Source organism: Schistocerca serialis, chromosome 4 (genome assembly GCF_023864345.2).
Source record: "Schistocerca serialis cubense isolate TAMUIC-IGC-003099 chromosome 4, iqSchSeri2.2, whole genome shotgun sequence".
Classification (NCBI taxonomy): Eukaryota; Metazoa; Arthropoda; class Insecta; order Orthoptera; family Acrididae; genus Schistocerca; species Schistocerca serialis.
This window is the reverse complement of record NC_064641.1, coordinates 794,972,931-794,993,158: the sequence shown is the minus strand read 5'-3', so window position 1 is coordinate 794,993,158 and position 20,228 is coordinate 794,972,931. Positions and strand designations below refer to the sequence as shown.

The 20,228-nt window shown below is 38.5% G+C and overlaps 1 protein-coding gene across 1 annotated transcript in view; it reads left to right on the top strand.

Annotated features, from left to right (window-relative positions):
- LOC126474772 (uncharacterized) overlaps positions 1-17,772 on the top strand; it is a 225,256-nt gene extending 207,484 nt beyond the window's left edge. Inside the window, exons 14-15 of the mRNA XM_050102247.1 lie at positions 11,437-11,536; positions 17,341-17,772. Of these exons, the coding sequence (XP_049958204.1) occupies positions 11,437-11,536; positions 17,341-17,515 (275 nt within the window). The 3' untranslated portion in view covers positions 17,516-17,772. The remainder of the gene's footprint in view (positions 1-11,436; positions 11,537-17,340) is intronic.
- Positions 17,773-20,228: the final 2,456 nt, after the last annotated feature.

Here is a 20,228-nt window from a genome sequence, read left to right as displayed (position 1 = left end):
ACGTGTGCCACTGGTTCCTCAACACCGAGCAGAAGATCATAAAGAGCAACAAAGAACCATCTGTGCAGAATTTGCTTGTGTGCTACAAGGCTGACCATGACAATGCTTTGTCAAACATTGTCACTGGTGATGAAACAAAGGGTTCATCACTTCAAACTACAAACAAAATGGCAATCCATGGAGTGGTGCCACACAACCTCTGTTCCAAAGAAATTGTTCAAAGCCACACTCTCAGTCGGTAAAGTCATCGTGATGGTGTTGTGGGACCCTGAGAGGATAATGTCCTTTTTTGTGGTGCAACAGTCCACTTGAAAGTGTATTGTGTTACCCTCAGGAAATTGAGGAATCAACTTCAGCATGTTTGTTGCTACAAAAATGCAAATGAACTTCTCCTTCTCTATGACAACGTGAGGCCTCACACAAGTCTGCACACACAAGAGGAGCTCAGAAACCTTCTTTGGACTGTTCTTCCTCATCTGCTTGGATCTTGCACTTTCTGACTTCCATCTGTCCGGCCCAATGAAGGATGCACTCTGTGAGAAGCAATACAAGCATTGTGGGTAGGTTATTGAAGCAACAAGACGGTGGCTTCAATGTCAACCAGTAGAATGATACAATGTGAGCAAACAGGTCCTCTCAGTAAGGTGGCATAAGGCTACTGCATTGAATGGACATTATGTTGGAAAATAGCCTAAAGAGTGGGGAATAATGTGGTGTATTGGAATCCTGAATAAAACCAACTTGCTTTCAGAAAAGAAAAGTGTTGCGTTATTTATTTAACACCCCTTTTAAGTACAGTGTAGTACCTATATGATGAAAAATGGAATATTAAATTTGCATTTCTATAGCTAGAATATTTGGGATTTTAGTACTTTTGAATAATGCACAGCTCATAAGAAAGAAAATGACATGTCAATAACCTCCAGGCATTACTATTATGCATTAAGCAGTAACTTCAAATGGCTTTTGGTGTAATAAAACAGCTGCACAATAAAAATTGCTCAACAAAAGCTTACTTGGTCAAAATTCAAATAATGGGCAACAAATGTCTGTCCCTGACTTAAAGTAGCATATTGTGTTGTCTTTTCATTTGCTGAAGGGCATTCATTTGTACTGTTTGGTCACTGATAGGTATATGTCATTACAAGCAGTAAGTCATTGTGACTGGAACTACCACCAACCGTTGCGATCCAGCAGTTCCTGGCACTCATTGAGAAATAGTTGTGTAACTACCTTCATTTAAAAAATTTCATGAGCAATTCTGGAAATAAGCACAATATTTGAGCATGAAAATCTTCATAATGCACTGTCACAAAACTTAGCTGATCAATATGCTGCGAAGGCATTTTTGGCAGACAATAAAGCTACCTTTCAATTTTTCCATAGTCGACAATCAGCTGTAAGTGAGCAGTGGTGCATGAATGTGATCTACTTAAAATTTTAGGCATTATGAGGTGTAAAATCTTAGTGAACAGAAAGAAAAAAAAAATCACAGACATTCATAAGCTCTTGGCAAGTCGGAAATGAATAAAAACCAAAAATGAAAATGAGGGAATTGAAAAACATACTATTTGCAATGAAGTATCACCAGAAAAGATCTTCTTTTAAAAATCCCAGTAATTTTGCTCATGAAGATAATACAGACATAGCCAGTAGTGCTACAGGTTTCCAGTGCTTTGATGAAAAGGGTAGTAGTCTTCCTGTCAGTATATCTGAGGTCAGAAATTATGTTTGGGGCAGTGTGTGGGGGTGGGGGATGGGGAGATTGGTGATTCCCTAAAGTATAAGATTTTATTGAATCTATTGCAACCTAATAAAAATTATAATTTCAAGGATGATGTAGATGGCATAAAGAGGATGTTTCAGTTGGACTGGCTGTTAGTATATATGTGGTTCGTTCATTGTAAGTCATTTAAGGGTGTAAGTTCTGTGTGCTTTCTTAGCCTTCTATAAAGCATGACAGTCATTATGGCACATTCACAAGCCATCCATTCATCAATTTAAAAAGTTTCACAAATCTGCAAAAATGCATATGAATTCTGAATGGCATGAAGATAAAGTTAATTTTATGACAAATAAAACTAAGAGTGTAAAGGAACTTATCAATGAGAATCTTGCAAAATTAGTTCAAACTAATCATGCTGAGTTGAAATCAACTGTTTCTTACCTATTGTTTTGTTCATTACTACTTTTAAGAGGGGAAAACAAATTCAAATTCTGTTTATGATTTATTGCTGTTAAGTGTTGAGTCCGGTGGCAAAATATTGTGGAAACATTTTGCTCCTATAAACTCCACATATATTTCTCATAGAATCCCAAACAGTATAGATTCTGAAACAAACTGTTAAGTGTTATGTTATGTATTTCCAACAGGTTGTGCATGAGTGGGGACATGATGTACAGGGTGTCCCACTCAAAAGAAGGCCCATAAATGAACATTTGTTTAAATGACTCTTAAAGGCTTCACATAAAAATCAGGAAATGAAATGAAATGAACATGTCATACCTTGATCATGGGGAAATAATCACAAAAGGTGCTGGAAGTAACCACCGTCAACTTGTAAACACAGTTGAACAAGACACTGCAGATTCTCGAATGTTGCTGCCTGAACCTCTGGTGTCACTGCCTGGATTTCACGGATGATGTTCTCTCATAAATCTTCAAAGTTGTGTGTTTTGTTACTGTAGACCTTGCCTTTAGGTCACTACAGAAAATATGTCGGATGATGTTACATCAGGTGACCTTGGGGGCACAGTCCTTTTGATATCACTCTGCCAGGGAAAAATGATTTGACCCCAACCATGGTCACTCCAAACATGTGGCATGTGGTGCCATACTGTTTTCTTACCAGCCAAGGGTAAGTTCTTCATCGTCCCACAGATTCACAAATTCCCAAAACATTTCAATGTAAACTGCACTTGTCACCATAGACTTAAAAAAAATTGATCCAATGATGCGATACTGTGATATTGCAAGGCCACACCACTACTTTGTGAATGCTAGGGTTGCTCAACCAGTGCATGTGGATTTCCATTACACCAAAAATGTACATTCTGAGAGTTTACATAGACAGAGAGGTGGAGCTATGCCTCATCACTGAATTTTGTGTACTGCATTACTCCTGGCCTCTGAGCAATAAATTCCTGAAACCAATGGCAAAATGTAATGCATTTGTCTTTGTCATTGACTTTCAGTTCCTGAAATACTGTAAAACTGTATGGATAAATGGCAGGTTTCTTTGCAGCTCTATGACAAATGTTCTGCGACATTCCATTTTCCTGAGATAAATACTGAACAGGCTTTGTTGTTTCATATCCCCCGCTGTGAAGATCCAACACCGTTCCACTGCTCTCCATCTTGTTCACTGACTTTTGTATGCAGCATTTGGAAGGTACATGCTGGTCATCAAACTGTTCAACAAACATTTGCTGAAATGTCTTAATGGAACCGGTAATCCAATATTGTTTCACAAGAAACGTGCACTCTTCGACAGAATAGCGATACATGGTCATGAAACACTGAACACTGAGCTCTAGCCACAGCATTGTGCAGAAACACACTGAAATAATATTGCAGAGTGCAGTGTTGCCATGTCAAGCATCACAAATTACATGGTGAAATTTCAGTGAAATTACTACACATGTTTGTGGGGCCTCTTTCAAGTGGGACACCCTGTAGTATCCACATAAATCCATTTGAAAATCAATTTGCAGCTTATGGCAGTGGCTCAAAAATGCAAAATGTGGGATATGTTATCCATACAAAGTTTTAAATGGTGGGAAAACAATAAATGTAAATGTTGGTGAAACATAAAATCTGGGAATGTAAAAACAAATTTTACTGTAATTATACTATTTGCTTGCTTATGTTAATGACATTAACAGTACTAAAAGTGCACTGCAAAAACTGATAGGAGACTATAGTGAGCAGGTCACAATGTGCTCAGAATTTCTGATGACATGTATGGGGAAAATGTTTTGCCATTGTGCAGAAACACACTGAAATAATATTGCAGAGTGCAGTGTTGCCATGTCAAGCATCACAAATTACATGGTGAAATTTCAGTGAAATTACTACATATGTTTGTGGGGCCTCTTTCAAGTGGGACACCCTGTAGTATCCACATAAATCCATTTGAAAATCAATTTGCAGCTTATGGCAGTGGCTCAAAAATGCAAAATGTGGGATATGTTATCCATACAAAGTTTTAAATGGTGGGAAAACAATAAATGTAAATGTTGGTGAAACATAAAATCTGGGAATGTAAAAACAAATTTTACTGTAATTATACTATTTGCTTGCTTATGTTAATGACATTAACAGTACTAAAAGTGCACTGCAAAAACTGATAGGAGACTATAGTGAGCAGGTCACAATGTGCTCAGAATTTCTGATGACATGTATGGGGAAAATGTTTTGCCCCTACTGACATGAAAATGTGCAGGTGCTCTTGTGTTTCAATCTTTCTGTTTCTTCATAACAACAATAGTGGTTTCTTTATCAACTGCAAGAACAACTATCTTTTCATTTGGATTGAAATCTTTGAGACCCTGTGCAGGTGCTCTTGTGTTTCAATCTTTCTGTTTCTTCATAACAACAATAGTGGTTTCTTTACCAACTGCAAGAACAACTATCTTTTCATTTGGATTGAAATCTTTGAGACCCTATCTCTCACTTTTCATCAAATTACTTTTCAAAGGTTAAGTGCAGCACACTACCCTGGTGATTCTGATTGAAGTAACATTTGCAGCTTCTTTGGAGGACAATGTTACACCTGCTTCTACTTTCATAATAATCTCCTCAATTTGTACTTCCATAGGTGTTAAAGTACAGTTTCCAAATTTAGAAATCTCACCTTGCGCAATATTTTCTCTGACTCATTAATAATTGTGTCAGACATCACCATATTGTTTGTACTTTCCATATAAGTTTGTAATTTTTTGAACTTTGTCTTATGCCTACTAATAGTCATTTCCATAGATCTAATTGCAAAATAACCTTTTGTATTCCACAGATCTGTTATTCCACAATCTGTCTGTAGTGTACTGTCAATGAATATGCAACAACTCTGTTAACAGAACACATCTCTCATCTTCTACAATGTATCTTTTCTCAGAGTAGCACTGCTTCTGTATAATCATATGTACATTGAACCGAAGCCTTCCGAAAGATCCTCTTTACTTCCAAAAAGTTTGATATAGAAGACAATACAACAATAAATGTAAAGTACAATTTACATGTGCTCTCTTATATAGAAGTTCCAGAAATCTGATTGATTTTGTAGTTAGTTCTCGATGTAGAAATGTGTTCTGTGCATCTGTTTCTTACAAGAGAATGACCTGTTATTTCACCATATTGTGAAAGGTCCTTACAATATTAAGTAAAGCAACTGGAGCACATTTTATCTCATAGCTGTATCCTTTTTAGTAAACAATATTTTATAACTAAGTGTGCCCTGTAAATTTCAATACTTCCCAAGAAATCACATTTTACTCTGAACTCGTCATTTGCTGTCTGTGGCTCTTTTATTTGCTGGAGTGGGGTATAGTTATGTGTTTCATTGGATGAAAGAGAGTCCAGTTATTTCTTTATCCCATTAGTTCATTTTCCTTCATCCTTTCTTCATGTTATCAAAATTCTGAGGTATATCTTCAATAAACAGTTCTGGATTCAAGGCCAATATGGTGCAATCATCCAGAGATTATGCTCTTCTCATTATTATTTTTCATGGTTATTGCAGTTCTGCTCTCTTTGTTCCTTCTGAAGTCACAATATCTGGTTTGTTTTTGTCAGTTGCCTTGAAATTCATATGTTTGTTTGCATGGCTATCTCACACAGCAGTTGTTATAATCAGTTATTATTGGTTTCTCTGTCTCAAGTTAACTGCAATTAATTACGGCGAATTTCACACCAGACATGTTTCACTTTTGTTTACAAAGCATCTTTTGTGGTCATTCTGAAAATATGGATACATAATAGAGGTGACTAAAGTCATGGGATAGTTTTGATACGCACACATACAGCAACTTCGCAGAATGTAGGTTGGAGCTAGACACATGGAACATTCCATTTCATAAATCATTAGAGAATTCAATATTTTGAGATACACAGTGTCAAGAGTGTGCTAAGAATACCGAATTTCAGGCATTACCAATGGCCACAGACAATCCAATGGCTGATGGCCTTCACTTAACAACTGAGAACAGCGGCATTTGTGTAGAGTTGTTAGTGCTAACAGACAGGCAACACTGCATGAACTAACCACAGAAATTCACCTGGGACATACATTGGATGTATCCTTTAGGACAGTGCAACAAAACTTGGCATTGATGAGCTATGGAAGCAGACAGCCAAAGCGAGTGCCTTTGCTAAAAGCACACCACTGCATGCAGTGCCACTCGGCTCGTGACCATATCGATATGACTGGAAAACCATTGGGTGGTTGGATAAGCCCCCTTTCAGTTGTTAAGAGCTGGTGGTAGGGTTTGAGTGTGCTGCAGACCATACATAACCATGGACCCAAATTGTTAACAAGGCACTGTGCAAGCTGGTGGTGGCCCCATAATGGTGTGGGCTGTGTTTACATGGAATGGACTGGGCCCTCTGGACAAACTGAACTGATCATTGACTGGAAATCGTTATTTTCGGCTACTTGGAGACCATTTGCTACCATTCATGGACTTCACATTCCCAAACAATAATGGAATTTTTATGGATGACAATGTGCCATCTCACTGGGCCGCAATTGCTTGTGATTGGTCTGAAGAACATTCTGGACAGTTTAAGTGAATGATATGGCCACCAAGATCACCTGACTTGAATCCCTTCAAACATTTATGGGACATAATTGAGAGGTTGTTTGTGCAAAAAGTCCAGCAACACTTTCGCAATTTTGGATGGCTATAGAGGCAGAATGGCCCAACATTCATGCAGGGGAGTTCCAGCGACTTGTTGAGTCCATGCCACACTGATTTGCTGCTCTATGTTGGGCAAAAGGAGGTGTGAAACAATATTAGGAGGTATCCCATGACTTTCATTACCTCAGTGTATGTATGTACATTTTGGTTGTTATACATTAAGAACAGTATTTCTTTATAAAGTTGACTTGCATTTTACTTTTGATATTTCTGCCTCTTGTTCACATATTCTGCACACCATTGCTTTCTCTTTCATTGTTAGCAGAGGTTAAGATTGAAAGAAATTTGGTTTTACATTCAAACTCAGAAGATTTTGCCTTTTTTGAAAGCAGTTTCTCTTAAGCTGCATTGGTGATATTCCCACATCACCTCACTTTATAGATTAGTTTCATTCTAAGTTCCTTGATGTTCTGCAACATTCTGCATTATTTTGTCCAATTAAACAGTTTAATTTTGAGATCCATTACAATGATCTTATAGTGCTATTTGCAAAAATAATTTTTTTCTTCAAAAATGACATCTCTTCAAAAACAATTTTACAATACTAGAACACAATAACTTTAATGATTGTAACCTGGCATGAAACATTCTAATGATTTTGTTTCATAGTTGTGAATTCTTTAGGAATCTGCTAGTATGCAGTATATCCGAACACATTTATTTTTTCTGTCCTTACCCTAGTGCTGCTAGAATTTCACCATCTAAAGCTAATGTAGGGGTACACTTAGTGATAAAAAGAGCTGCCATTACAACGTCTGGCTGAACTGCACTCCATGCTTTCATCGAAGAATCAACCAGTGGGCCTTTTGAAAGGTTATATGATTTAATCATTCTGCCATTGCAGTTTGCTGTTCTATATCTAAATGACTTCACAGCAATTCACACTTAAGTGCCTGGCAGAGGATTCATCGAGCCTCTTTCACTCTGTTTCCTTATCAGTCCATTCTAGAACAGTAAACGGAAAAAAACAAACACTTAAATCTTTCTGCACGAGCTCTGGTTTATCTTATTTTATTACAATGATCATTACTACCTATGGAGGTGGGTGTCAGCAAAATATTTTTGCATTCAGAGGAGGACATTCGAGATTGGAAGTATGTGAAAAGATCTTGCCACAGCAAAAAATGCCTTTGTTTTAATGATTGCCACTCTCAACTTGCGTATGATATCTGTGACTCACTCTTCCCTGTTTCACGATAATACAAAATGAGATGTTCTTCTTTGAACTTTTTCAATGTTCTTTGCCAATCCTATTTGGTAAGGACATATACTGCACAGCAATACTCTAGCAAACATATGAGTACACAGTATTGAGTCTTTTCATCTATATATACTTCACAGGCCACTGTACGGTGCATGGTGGAGGGTAATTTGCACCACTGCGGATCATTTCTTTCCTCTTAAATTTTCGAATGGAATGAGGGGAAAAGAATTGTCTGTATGCTTCTTACAAGCTGTGATTTCTCTCTCTCTCTCTCTCTCTCTCTCTCTTTTCTCATGGTCCTTATGTGAGTGCATTTTTATGATAGAAGAATCATTTTGCAGTCTCTTACAAATGCTGGTTTTCCTAACTTTGTCAATGTTTCCATACAAAAGTAATGTCATCTTTCCTCCAAGTCATCCCATTTGAGTTCACAGAGCATTTTGATTTGTGAAAAAAAGTCCTGGTTCATCACTGTTTAAATGCTAACAAAAGCCTCCTCCATTCTACATCTTTACAACCAAAAATTTGTATTCTTAATGAAAATATTTGTTCTAATTATCACAGAATACTTCACACTTACTTTTTAATTTTTCAAAAATCATTCAGCTATGCACAGGTAGTCTACAAACCACATAATCCACACTCAAATAATCGGGAGCTTGCTGTATGGAGTAGATGTATTCAGTCGCTGATATTTTAGTTTAAATCCCTTTTTAAGAAATCTGCAGATATTAATTGCCTTGATTTCTTTCCAGAAAGCATGTAAGATTTTTTGAATACTTTTCAAAATTTCTCCATTTGCTATGGGAGTAAGTAATTTTAGTTAACTATGGTATTTGTTCTAAATACTTATTTTCTCTTCACTAAGAAGTGTCACAAGAATAAATAACTGAAGTCATGTGTGTGAGTGTGTTCATGTCCAAGTACACATACAGTGGTATGAATGTAAGGGCATATTCTGATAAAGAAGGAAATATTGAAACCTGGAATACATTACTGAAAATTTAGTTATGTGCCTAACTTCTGCTCTGTTTTATCATAAAGATAAGAAAATTTCCATCTTTTGCAAATGAAATTTATTCTACAGTACCTTCAAGAATAAATTTCAGTTACAAAAGATGGAAGTTTTCTCATATTTATGATAAGGCATAACAGAAGTTCGCAGCTGATGAAAATGGTTGCAATTGTTAACAATATTATGCCTAACTTCCACTTCATGCTTCCTCTATACCATGTGTGTGTGTGTGTGTGTGTGTGTGTGTGTGTGTGTGTGTGTGTGTGTGTGTGTGTGTCTACACACACAAAAGATATAACAATCTATAAAATGACAGTCTCTTCTAGGTGAAAAGTAAATTAAAAGAATATCCAATTAGCCACTAGGTCTATAAATTATGAAACTAAGTTGATTTGGAGAATATTTTTAATAAAACAGCATGCTATAATTACCAATCCAAATAGTCTTTCTGTATTGCAATGTGCAAAGTGGCTATTACCTTTTGACTGTTATCAATTGGAATCTATTATCTTTTTACTAATTGTGGAAGGGATTTGTTTAGAGACTTAATAAACACAAATGTTGTAAAGAGGATTATAATTACACTCCTGGAAATTGAAATAAGAACACCGTGAATTCATTGTCCCAGGAAGGGGAAACTTTATTGACACATTCCTGGGGTCAGATACATCACATGATCACACTGACAGAACCACAGGCACATAGACACAGGCAACAGAGCATGCACAATGTCGGCACTAGTACAGTGTATATCCACCTTTTGCAGCAATGCAGGCTGCTATTCTCCCATGGAGACGATCGTAGAGATGCTGGATGTAGTCCTGTGGAACGGCTTGCCATGCCATTTCCACCTGGCGCCTCAGTTGGACCAGCGTTCGTGCTGGACGTGCAGACCGCGTGAGACGACGCTTCATCCAGTCTCAAACATGCTCAATGGGGGACAGATCCGGAGATCTTGCTGGCCAGGGTAGTTGACTTACACCTTCTAGACCACGTTGGGTGGCACGGGATACATGCGGACGTGCATTGTCCTGTTGGAACAGCAAGTTCCCTTGCCGGTCTAGGAATGGTAGAACGATGGGTTCGATGACGGTTTGGATGTACCGTGCACTATTCAGTGTCCCCTCGACGATCACCAGTGGTGTACGGCCAGTGTAGGAGATCGCTCCCCACACCATGATGCCGGGTGTTGGCCCTGTGTGCCTCGGTCGTATGCAGTCCTGATTGTGGGGCTCACCTGCACGGCGCCAAACACGCATACGGCCATCATTGGCACCAAGGCAGAAGCGACTCTCATCGCTGAAGACGACACGTCTCCATTCGTCCCTCCATTCACGCCTGTCGCGACACCACTGGAGGCGGGCTGCACGATGTTGGGGCGTGAGCGGAAGACAGCCTAACGGTGTGCGGGACCGTAGCCCAGCTTCATGGAGACGGTTGCGAATGGTCCTCGCCAAAACCCCAGGAGCAACAGTGTCCCTAATTTGCTGGGAAGTGGCGGTGCGGTCCCCTACGGCACTGCGTAGGATCCTACGGTCTTGGCGTGCATCCGTGTGTCGCTGCGGTCTGGTCCCAGGTCGACGGGCACGTGCACCTTCCGCCGACCACTGACGACAACATCGATGTACTGTGGAGACCTCACGCCCCACGTGTTGAGCAATTCGGCGGTACGTCCACCCGGCCTCCCGCATGCCCACTATATGCCCTCGCTCAAAGTCCGTCAACTGCACATACGGTTCACGTCCACGCTGTCGCGGCATGCTACCAGTGTTAAAGACTGCGATGGAGCTCCGTATGCCACGGCAAACTGGCTGACACTGACGGCGGCGGTGCACAAATGCTGCGCAGCTAGCGCCATTCGACGGCCAACACCGTGGTTCCTGGTGTGACCGCTGTGCCGTACGTGTGATCATTGCTTGTACAGCCCTCTCGCAGTGTCCGGAGCAAGTATGGTGGGTCTGACACACCGGTGTCAATGTGTTCTTTTTTCCATTTCCAGGAGTGTATTAATATAGGCTTCAGAAGTAATTTATATCTGATTTCTTTTGCTAATTCCATGTTGTTAATTCTCAGCCTTCATGCAGAGAGTTATGGAACACAATCTGTGAGTGTATAAATACTGGAAATTATTGAGCAGTTACAGTTTTTTCCCAAATAAATATCTGCTTAACAATCCCCACACACAGTTCAAACATTTAGTACGTATTTTGAACACACATTGCAGTGACTGAACCTTTCATAAACTTTGCTGGTAAGAGATTCTCAAAATATGTAATAACAATAATTGTCTTTTTTACAGAATTTTTAAACAATTTCAATAAGCAGAGCCTGGAGAACACAACATACAGTTTTGAATATGACTATGACAGCATCATGCACTATGGAGCATATTTCTTCAGGTAACACAAGTGCCTATTTGATGAAAAGCATGCTTTCTGTCAAAATACTGTTTCTTAGGGTATTAACACAAAAAGTATTTACTTAAAACACAAAAATTTCTAGAAGCCAACTTTGAGGATGATCAGTTTGAGTTCCAGAGAGATGTAGGAACATGCAAGGCAGTACTCTTAGAAGATGAAGAAATGCAAGTTTGCATTTATAGCATTAATTGATTCAGAGAAAGCTTTTGACTATGTTGACTGGATACACACTTGAAATTCTGAACACAGCAAGAATAAAATACAGAGAGCAAATCATTATTTACAAATAGTACAGAAACCAGACTTCAGCTACAAGAGCTGAAGGATGAATGGTTGTGGCCTATCCTCAGTGTGATTCAGTCTGTAAATTGAGCAAGCTGTGAAGGCAACCATTGAGAAGTTTGGAAGGGGAATTGAAGTTCTAGCAGAAGAAATAAAAATTTTTAAGGTTTGCTGATGACATTTTAATTCTGTCAATTGAACAGAGTGGAGAGAGTTTCGAAAACATGTTATAAAATGAACTTCAACGAAAGTAAAGTAATGATAACAGAATGTAGTTGAATTAAATCAGGCAATGCTGAAGCAATTAGATTATGAAATTATGCACTGGACACAAAAATAATTGACATTGGCCAAAGCAGCAGGTGCAGCAGTGAAATGGATGATTTTGATCTTCACCACTGATACAAATTTATTCACAGCAATACAGAAGAAATGCAACATGAATTTACTATGCTTCCAATTTAAAATGCTCATCACTTTCAAATTACAGCACATAGGTGGCTGCCATGTTCCTTCAGACCCACTTGAGGTCTTTTAAAGAGGTTAGACATCACTTCTTGCAGGACTGGCACTGGAATTTGATTAACTTCCTCCCAAATTCAATCCATCAGTTCCTGGATGATGTTTGTTGGGTTACAGTGGAAGATCTAAGATTTGAAATGACCCCAAAGGAAGAAATCACATGCTGAAACATCAGGGGGTGTTGGAAGCCAGGAAAGTTCCCCATTCTTGGAGATGAGATGACCACAGAAGTTGTTCTGCAGTGTGTTCATGGAATGCCAAGAGGGACACCATGAGACCCTATCTTGTTGCAAGAATGTGTTTTCAGTTACAGGGAGATCAGAAAGTCATCACACTAGGAAATACCCTATCTTGTTGCAAGAATGTGTTTTCAGTTACAGGGAGATCAGAAAGTCATCACACTAGGAAATGGCTCAGAATATGTACATAATGTTCTGTATTCATTGTAACAGCATTGGTGCAGTTATCTTCAAAAAAATAAGGTCCTATGATTCCAAACAATGATACACCACACTGCACTACAATTTTGTGACTATGAACTAGCATTTCATTAAAAATTTCAGGATTTTCACATGACCAGTATCTAAAGTTTTGCTCATTAGCAAATGCTGATGCACAAAAATTGGCCTCTTCATTCATGATCAGATTGTTGCATAGGCGTAGGTTGTCATTCATGAATTCCAACATTTTTGTAGTAAAAGCATAGCCTCTTTGACAGGTCACCTGCCTTCAGTTTTTGCACTATCTGAATTTTGTATGGGTTTTTCTGCAGTTCCTTGGGCAATATTCCCTGTACACTGTGATCCAGTATGAAAGTTGCAGAATGTCTGTGACTTCAGCTGAAGGCTTCTTCCACTACTGCAACATTCCCTTGTGTGCACACGCGTTTAACACTTGCAGGGGAAGTATAGCCCACTTCTTCAAAGGACTCTATCAACACTTTGATAGCACGTGCTGATGGGACTGGGGCATGACATGCAGGGTTATAATGAGCATGAAATACATGCTGCACAGCCATGTAGCTGTCACTGTTTTTGTAAAACACCTTCACAGCAATAGCACATTGTTCGCGGTCCATGACACCATCTCGATTGAACATCGATATCAGGGTCAATGGCAAAGGAATGTTCTCCAGATGGCACAACTCCTATTTTCTGATTCCTAATGTAGCATGCTATTTCCAGGGTTGCCAAATTGCCCATTTCACTGCCACACCTGTTAGGTAGGTTCTAAGTTATAGACTGGTATTTATTTATTTATTTAGCCATCCATGGACATTTTAAAATGTATGGATGTTGTCAGTTGTGTACATTCATATATTTATACAGTTTGTTGTTGCATGTAGTTAAACATTGTCACATATAAGTTATTTACAATCATTTTTGGTCCTTATCAAAATATTGTGAAACAAAAGCTATTTACAACCATTTTGTACTAAGGAATTCACTTATAGTGGAAAAGCAGTGTTCCTGCAAAATAGCAAGAAAAGTATTTCTGAAAAAGAGAGCTTATTTAAATTCAAATAGATGGTGCAGCAATAGTAACTTCTAACCAACTGGAGAAGAAACAACACTTTTGTTTCAGTAGCATCAATGCATAACCAACTTCCCCCTCCCCCTCTCCACTGTGCCTCCAACAGTTTGGGTGTCACGGTACACTCTTTTGCTGTGCTGTCTGCTAACAGAAGTACTTTGATTCAAGTATGAGAGGTTTTTGTGTGGTACACTTCGAATGCAATGGTAATAATGCTCCCCTGTACTCACTCGGCACTGAACTATCATAAGTCATGAGTTATTTCAACCACATCATAATTGCACATAGTGGAAGTATATGTATACACCAGAATGAGTTGAAATTACTCTGTGATAATAGGCATAAGTAACATAAGTAAGTCATAAATAAAACTGAATTTATTGAACCAATGAGCATTTGTTATGGGGAATAAGAGAGAAAGAAGAAGCAAGGAATATAAGAAAGGGTTATGGAAGAAGGATATGGAGGAGGTTGGTTTTTCGGGTCCAGATCAACAAAAACAGAAGAACTGTAAAAGGCAAGCATTTGTAATGGATACTGGCTCACAAAATTAATTGCTCTGTCCACAGTTAATGATTCCAGGGTTACTAAATAACTGCTATACCTTTTACAAAATGCAACATAATGTGTCAACCCAGGATGTTGACAATTTCCTCTTCAAACTGTGTTCTGAAATGAGCTACAGTTATTGTTCTAGTCTGGTAACATGACACTCTTCGGATGTCCGTACAAAAAGAAATAACTGTCCAAAAGGTCTGGAAAACAAGGCAGCCAAGCAATGTTAACATTCCTTGAAATTATGTCATCCCCAAATAAACATTTTACTGATGCCACACACTCACTGGCAACTTGCAAACTAGCTCAATCCTTTTGAAAGCAAGTGCATTAAATTTCAGGATTTGGAAATGTAGAGAGTCATGGAGCAAGAAACAGCTCTAACCTAATGTCACAGTGATAGCAGTGTCTCATTCAGTCTCAAAGGGCCTCTCACCTCATTACATGACACAGCACACCATATGGTAAACTTGGTACTGTGTAATGGATGCTAGTGAAGTTGAAAACGGTTTCCTTGACATCAGAAAGGAAGTTTTGCATAACCAGTTATGTGAAAATGCAGTTTGTTAGATATCTGAAGAGTTTGCTCCATACGTGACTGGAACAACAAGAAGAACTTTTAACTGGTACAGAGGGAAGTACCCTCTGCCATGCACTTCACAATGGTTTGCAGAGTGTAGATGTATATGGAATTTCATTTTCTGCCTTGTACCTTTAACAAAGGCATTCATGTTCTTGCTGAGTTTAGCAACATTTTAACAAACTTACAAATTTTCTATAAGTAAACACTGCCAATAGATTAAGTAACTGATTTCAGAATAAGAGAGTTTTGTATTCAATTTGAGCTCCTATCAAGAATAAGTTATGTACTCGTTTATTGTGATAATCATTCACCTTAAATGTAGTATGGAGAACAAAGAATAGCTATATTGTGTTGATTTCTGCACTATCCTTTTTAATATTTTTTCTTTCATAACGAGAACTGAAAGAAAAATCTCAAAAACACTTCTGATGCAGTTGTGGAAAAGAACTATAGCATAATTAAAATTACATTCATGTGTATTTGTCATATGTTGCTATCGTGTTGCCACAATGGTTGTCGGCTGTTGTACTGTTGAGGCTTGCTGAAATAGATACAGGTTGCCCATGCAACCAGACTGTGCTGTACCCTGCTTTAATCAGTGATATGTTAACTGTGCATTTCAGTTGTTAAATGAGACTTGTTACAGCAGCATGAGGTGTTTTGCAATAATTACACAATCCAAGCAACCTGTGATTTTGTTTTGGCACATAAGTGGTGATTAACAGTTCTCCTGTACACTGACAGATTTTATTGTAGGTCATCAGCTTCAGTGCAAGAAGTGTCAACTAATGAGTAATTTCAATCAGACTACACAGGTGATAAAGGCACAGGGCAGCAATATGCACGTATACAGATGATAGTAGTATCACATACACAAGGTAAAAAAGTTCATTGGTGAAGCTGTCATTTGTATCAGGTGATTCATGTGAAAAGGTTTCTGTTATGTTTATGGCCACATGATGGGAATCAACAGACTTTGAACGCAGAACGGTAGGTGGAACTAGATGCATGGGACATTCCATATTGAAAATTGTTAGGGAATTCAATATTCTGAGACCCACAGTGTCAAGACATTACCTCCCACCACCATCGACACAGCGGTTGAATGTCCTCACTTAATGACCAAGAGGAGGGGCAATGCATTGAGTTGTTAGTGATAACAGACGAGCAATACTGCATGAAATAACTGCAGAAATCGACTTGGGACATACTTTGAACATATTCATTAGGACAGTACATGGAAATTTGGCATTGAATGAGCTTTGGCAGAAGATCACCAACACCACTGCCTTTGCTGACAACATGATACCTCTCCTGGGCTTGTGACGATATCAATTGTACCCTATATGACTGCAAAACCATGGGCATGTCAGATGAATCCTGATTTCAATTGATAAGAGCTGATGGTAGGGTTTGAGTGTGGTGCAGCCCCCTCGAAGCCATAGACCCAGGTTGTTAACAAGGCACTGTGCAAGCTGGTGGTGACTTCTTAATGGTGTGAGGTGTATTTACATGGAATGGACTGGTTCCTCTGGTGCAACTGAACTGCTCATCGAATGGAAATAGTTATGTTCAGCTACTTGGATACCATTTACAGCCATTCATGGATTTCATGTTCCCAAACAACAACGGAATTTTTGTGGATGAAAATGCACCACATCATCTGGCCACAATTGTTCACAATTGGTTTGAAGAACATTTTGGACAGTTTGAATGAATGATATAGCCATCCAGATCACCCGACATGTAGCCCAATGAACATTCATGGAACAAAATTGAGATGTCAGTTCATGCACAAAATGCTGCACTGGCAACACATTTGCAATTGCAGATGGCTACAGAGGCAGGATTTCTCAATATTTGTGCAGAGGACTTCCAATTAACTGTTGAGGTGCTGCACTACATAGGCAAAAGTAGGTCTTACACAATATTAGACAGTATCCTATGACTTTTGACACCTCAGTGTACAGCAGTCTTTAATCATTGCAAGTGTATTGGTAAGAACTTCATTGTATGGTGAATGACAGTGTATACACTCATTCATTGTTTGAATCTCAGGCTTACAAAAAAGTATGCTACCACATGTGTAAATACACCAAACAGCATGCTCCACTGTGTATTGTTTTATTAGTTACTTTTTCCTTTATGTCTAGATGTGATTTATTCATTGACAAATCAATTCAGTCAAGTTAGTTAAATAAAGTTATAATGTTATTACCTATTTTTTCTTTTTACAGAATAGGTCCTGCAGCTTAATTTCTTTCATGCAAATAGAACCTTGATATTATGTACTGACTTCTTTTTACAGTAAAGAAAAGGGAAAACCAACCATTGTTGCAAAGAATCGTGTTGTGAAGTTGGGTCAACGCAGAGCAATGAGCAAGACTGACTGTCTGAAGATCAATGATTTATATGGATGTCTCACAAAATCAGCATATCATCGAAGGAAGTACTACACACTTTGTAATTTCATGGGAATATGAAAAAAATTGTGTTGTGTTTTTATACCATAGCATGTTCAGAGTTGTTTCATACTGAAATGCACTTCACAGTTCCAGATTTTTTTCGACTTGTTTTTGTGTGTGTGTGTGTGTGTGTGTGTGTGTGTGTGTGTGTGTGTGTGAGCGTGCACACGCCTACTGTAGCTGTCTTTTTGAAAAGTAAGATGTGCCAAATAATTTAATTAAAATACCAGTAAGTGCCAACTGTATTGTATCACGATACATGCAATGAAATAAAATATAATTTTATACAAATAATATGTGACATATTAAAGCACTCAGAAAAGAAAAATTGTTGATAAAGTAGTTTTAGTTACAAAATGTCTATATTCTTTATGTTCTATGGTTTTCACTCTAGAAACAGAATACTACATTTTTGTATACCTGTTCAGAACATAACATTACGTGAGTTGTCTGCTCATCCTGCTACAGCTAATTCTGATCTTCTATACTATACTTATGCAGCATACTAATGAAATCTCAGCATCTGCTGTGGTGCAACAATTGTGTGATTTCACTTAAATATGAATGCGTATTCTTCAGCAGTGCCACAAGCAGCAAGCTATAGTCAGCATTCTAGTCTCCCCTCCTAGTATCCCACAATAAACTTTCATTTTCTTCATCAGCAAGGGCCATGTAAACAACACAAGTAGATATTAATGATCATACACTAATAAAATGTGGGGAGTACTTCACTGGTGGGCAAGAGGATAGAGTTTTCATCAATCCTAGAGAACAGACACCACAGACTCCAAAAATTGGTTTTAACACCCTACTATGGAAACCCTACAAAGAATGATGGAATGCACATAGTAACTTTCATTTGACATCTGAACCATACTATGAAATGAACTGACTAGTTATCCATAAATGTGATCCACTTTATATTCATTAGGTACAGCAGAAAAACAATAAGCTTGACTATCTACACTACAGTAAAGCTAACCACCATCACAAAAATATGCCACTCCAATCATTCAGCAAATTTCAAACAGTACAAATACTCTTTGTGCAAAACCTGTACCGCTTTAATGTTATCAGCTTGTAGACAATAGTATAAATCCTTACCAGATGTCATCATTTAATAAATCAGACATACATAACTTCATTATAAAATGAATAAAATTGTATACTGTTAATCTTAGCAGAGGACTGACACAACAGTAAATTAGAGTATGTCTGTATAAAGGAAGACTGCTAGAAGATGTTCTCCTTCCTTGTGCATCACCAAAACTAACATTACCATTTCTGCTGTACTCTCATATACAACTTCTGACAACAATAAAGTTCAGTGAATGAAGTCAGAATGGTCAATCGGGCAACACTGGTGACTCACAATGCTCTACCTGCATAGGACCAGTGTTGACAACCTGCCCCCACCGTAGTTCAGTTGAGCATCGTGAGTGTTCTATGTTAGACCTGTTGGACGAAGTGCTTGTTTAGTGCATTGGTTCTGAACTGAGAACAGGACAATGAACAAGCAAAGAATCAATTTAAAGTTTTGTTTTAAGCTTGGAAAGATGCTGAAAGAAATGCATGCAATGCTGGCACATGTTTATGGGGATCAAACACTGTCCATGAGATGTGCGTATGAGTGGTTCACACATTTTCGAGGAGGACGGGAAAGTGTTTATGACAATCCCCATAGCAGACGACTGTCGACTGCCGTCAGTGATGAAAACATTGAGAAAGTGAGGACATTAATCATGAAGAACTGTTGGTTAACTGTGCACATGATAGCGGATGAACTGCAGATGAACCGTGAATCTGTGCCACAAATCCTTACCCAAGAGTTAGGAAAGAGGAAAACATGTTATCTTCTTGTGCCACATCACTTGACTGACGATCAGAAACAAGCATTTTTAGAGGCTTTACAGGATTTTGTCGTGGATGTAACACCCAATTTCTTGAACCGTATTGTCATTGAGGATGAAACCTGATGTCTCTGATACGACCCTGAAATGAAACAGCATAGCATGGAATGGCATTCTCCGACATCACCTCATTGGAAAAAGGTCAGAGCCAAAAAATCACACACCAAAACGATGCTCATCACATTTTTTGATAGTCAAGCCATTATCCACAAGGAATTTCTACCTGAGGGAACGACTTTGAATGCTGCACGGTACGTTGAAATTTTGACCCTTTTCATGCAACACAGGATGTGACCCCAGTATATACAACAAGATTCCTGGTTTTTTTTCACACAGCCAATATCATGAAACAGTTCCTGTCTAAAAAGGGGGGTGGTGGAACTTGAACATCCACCATACTTGCCGGATCTCAATCCTCCAGACGTCTTCCTATTCCCTTGACTCAAACTCGCTTTTAAAGATTTGACAATATTCCTGACATCCAATGAAATGTGACACAGCTTTTGAACACCATCCCAAAGGAAAACTTTGTGCAAAGTTTCCAGGATGTGTATCGCACAGCTCAACGATGCATAGTTATGGGAGGAAAGTAAGGTAACTGTAGTTCACAGTTCTTCTACATTAATGTTACAGGACTACCTCACCAAACTTTACTGTCAGAGGCTGTATGAACTAAAATCCAACCAGAAAACTTGTACATTCCTGTAACAAGGAAACTAATACTTCCTCGCACAGAGAGCAAAAATTACTAAAACCACAGTAATCATTTCTGAACTCTCCATGAGTCTGCACTCCTTCACCCTACATCAATATACACCCAT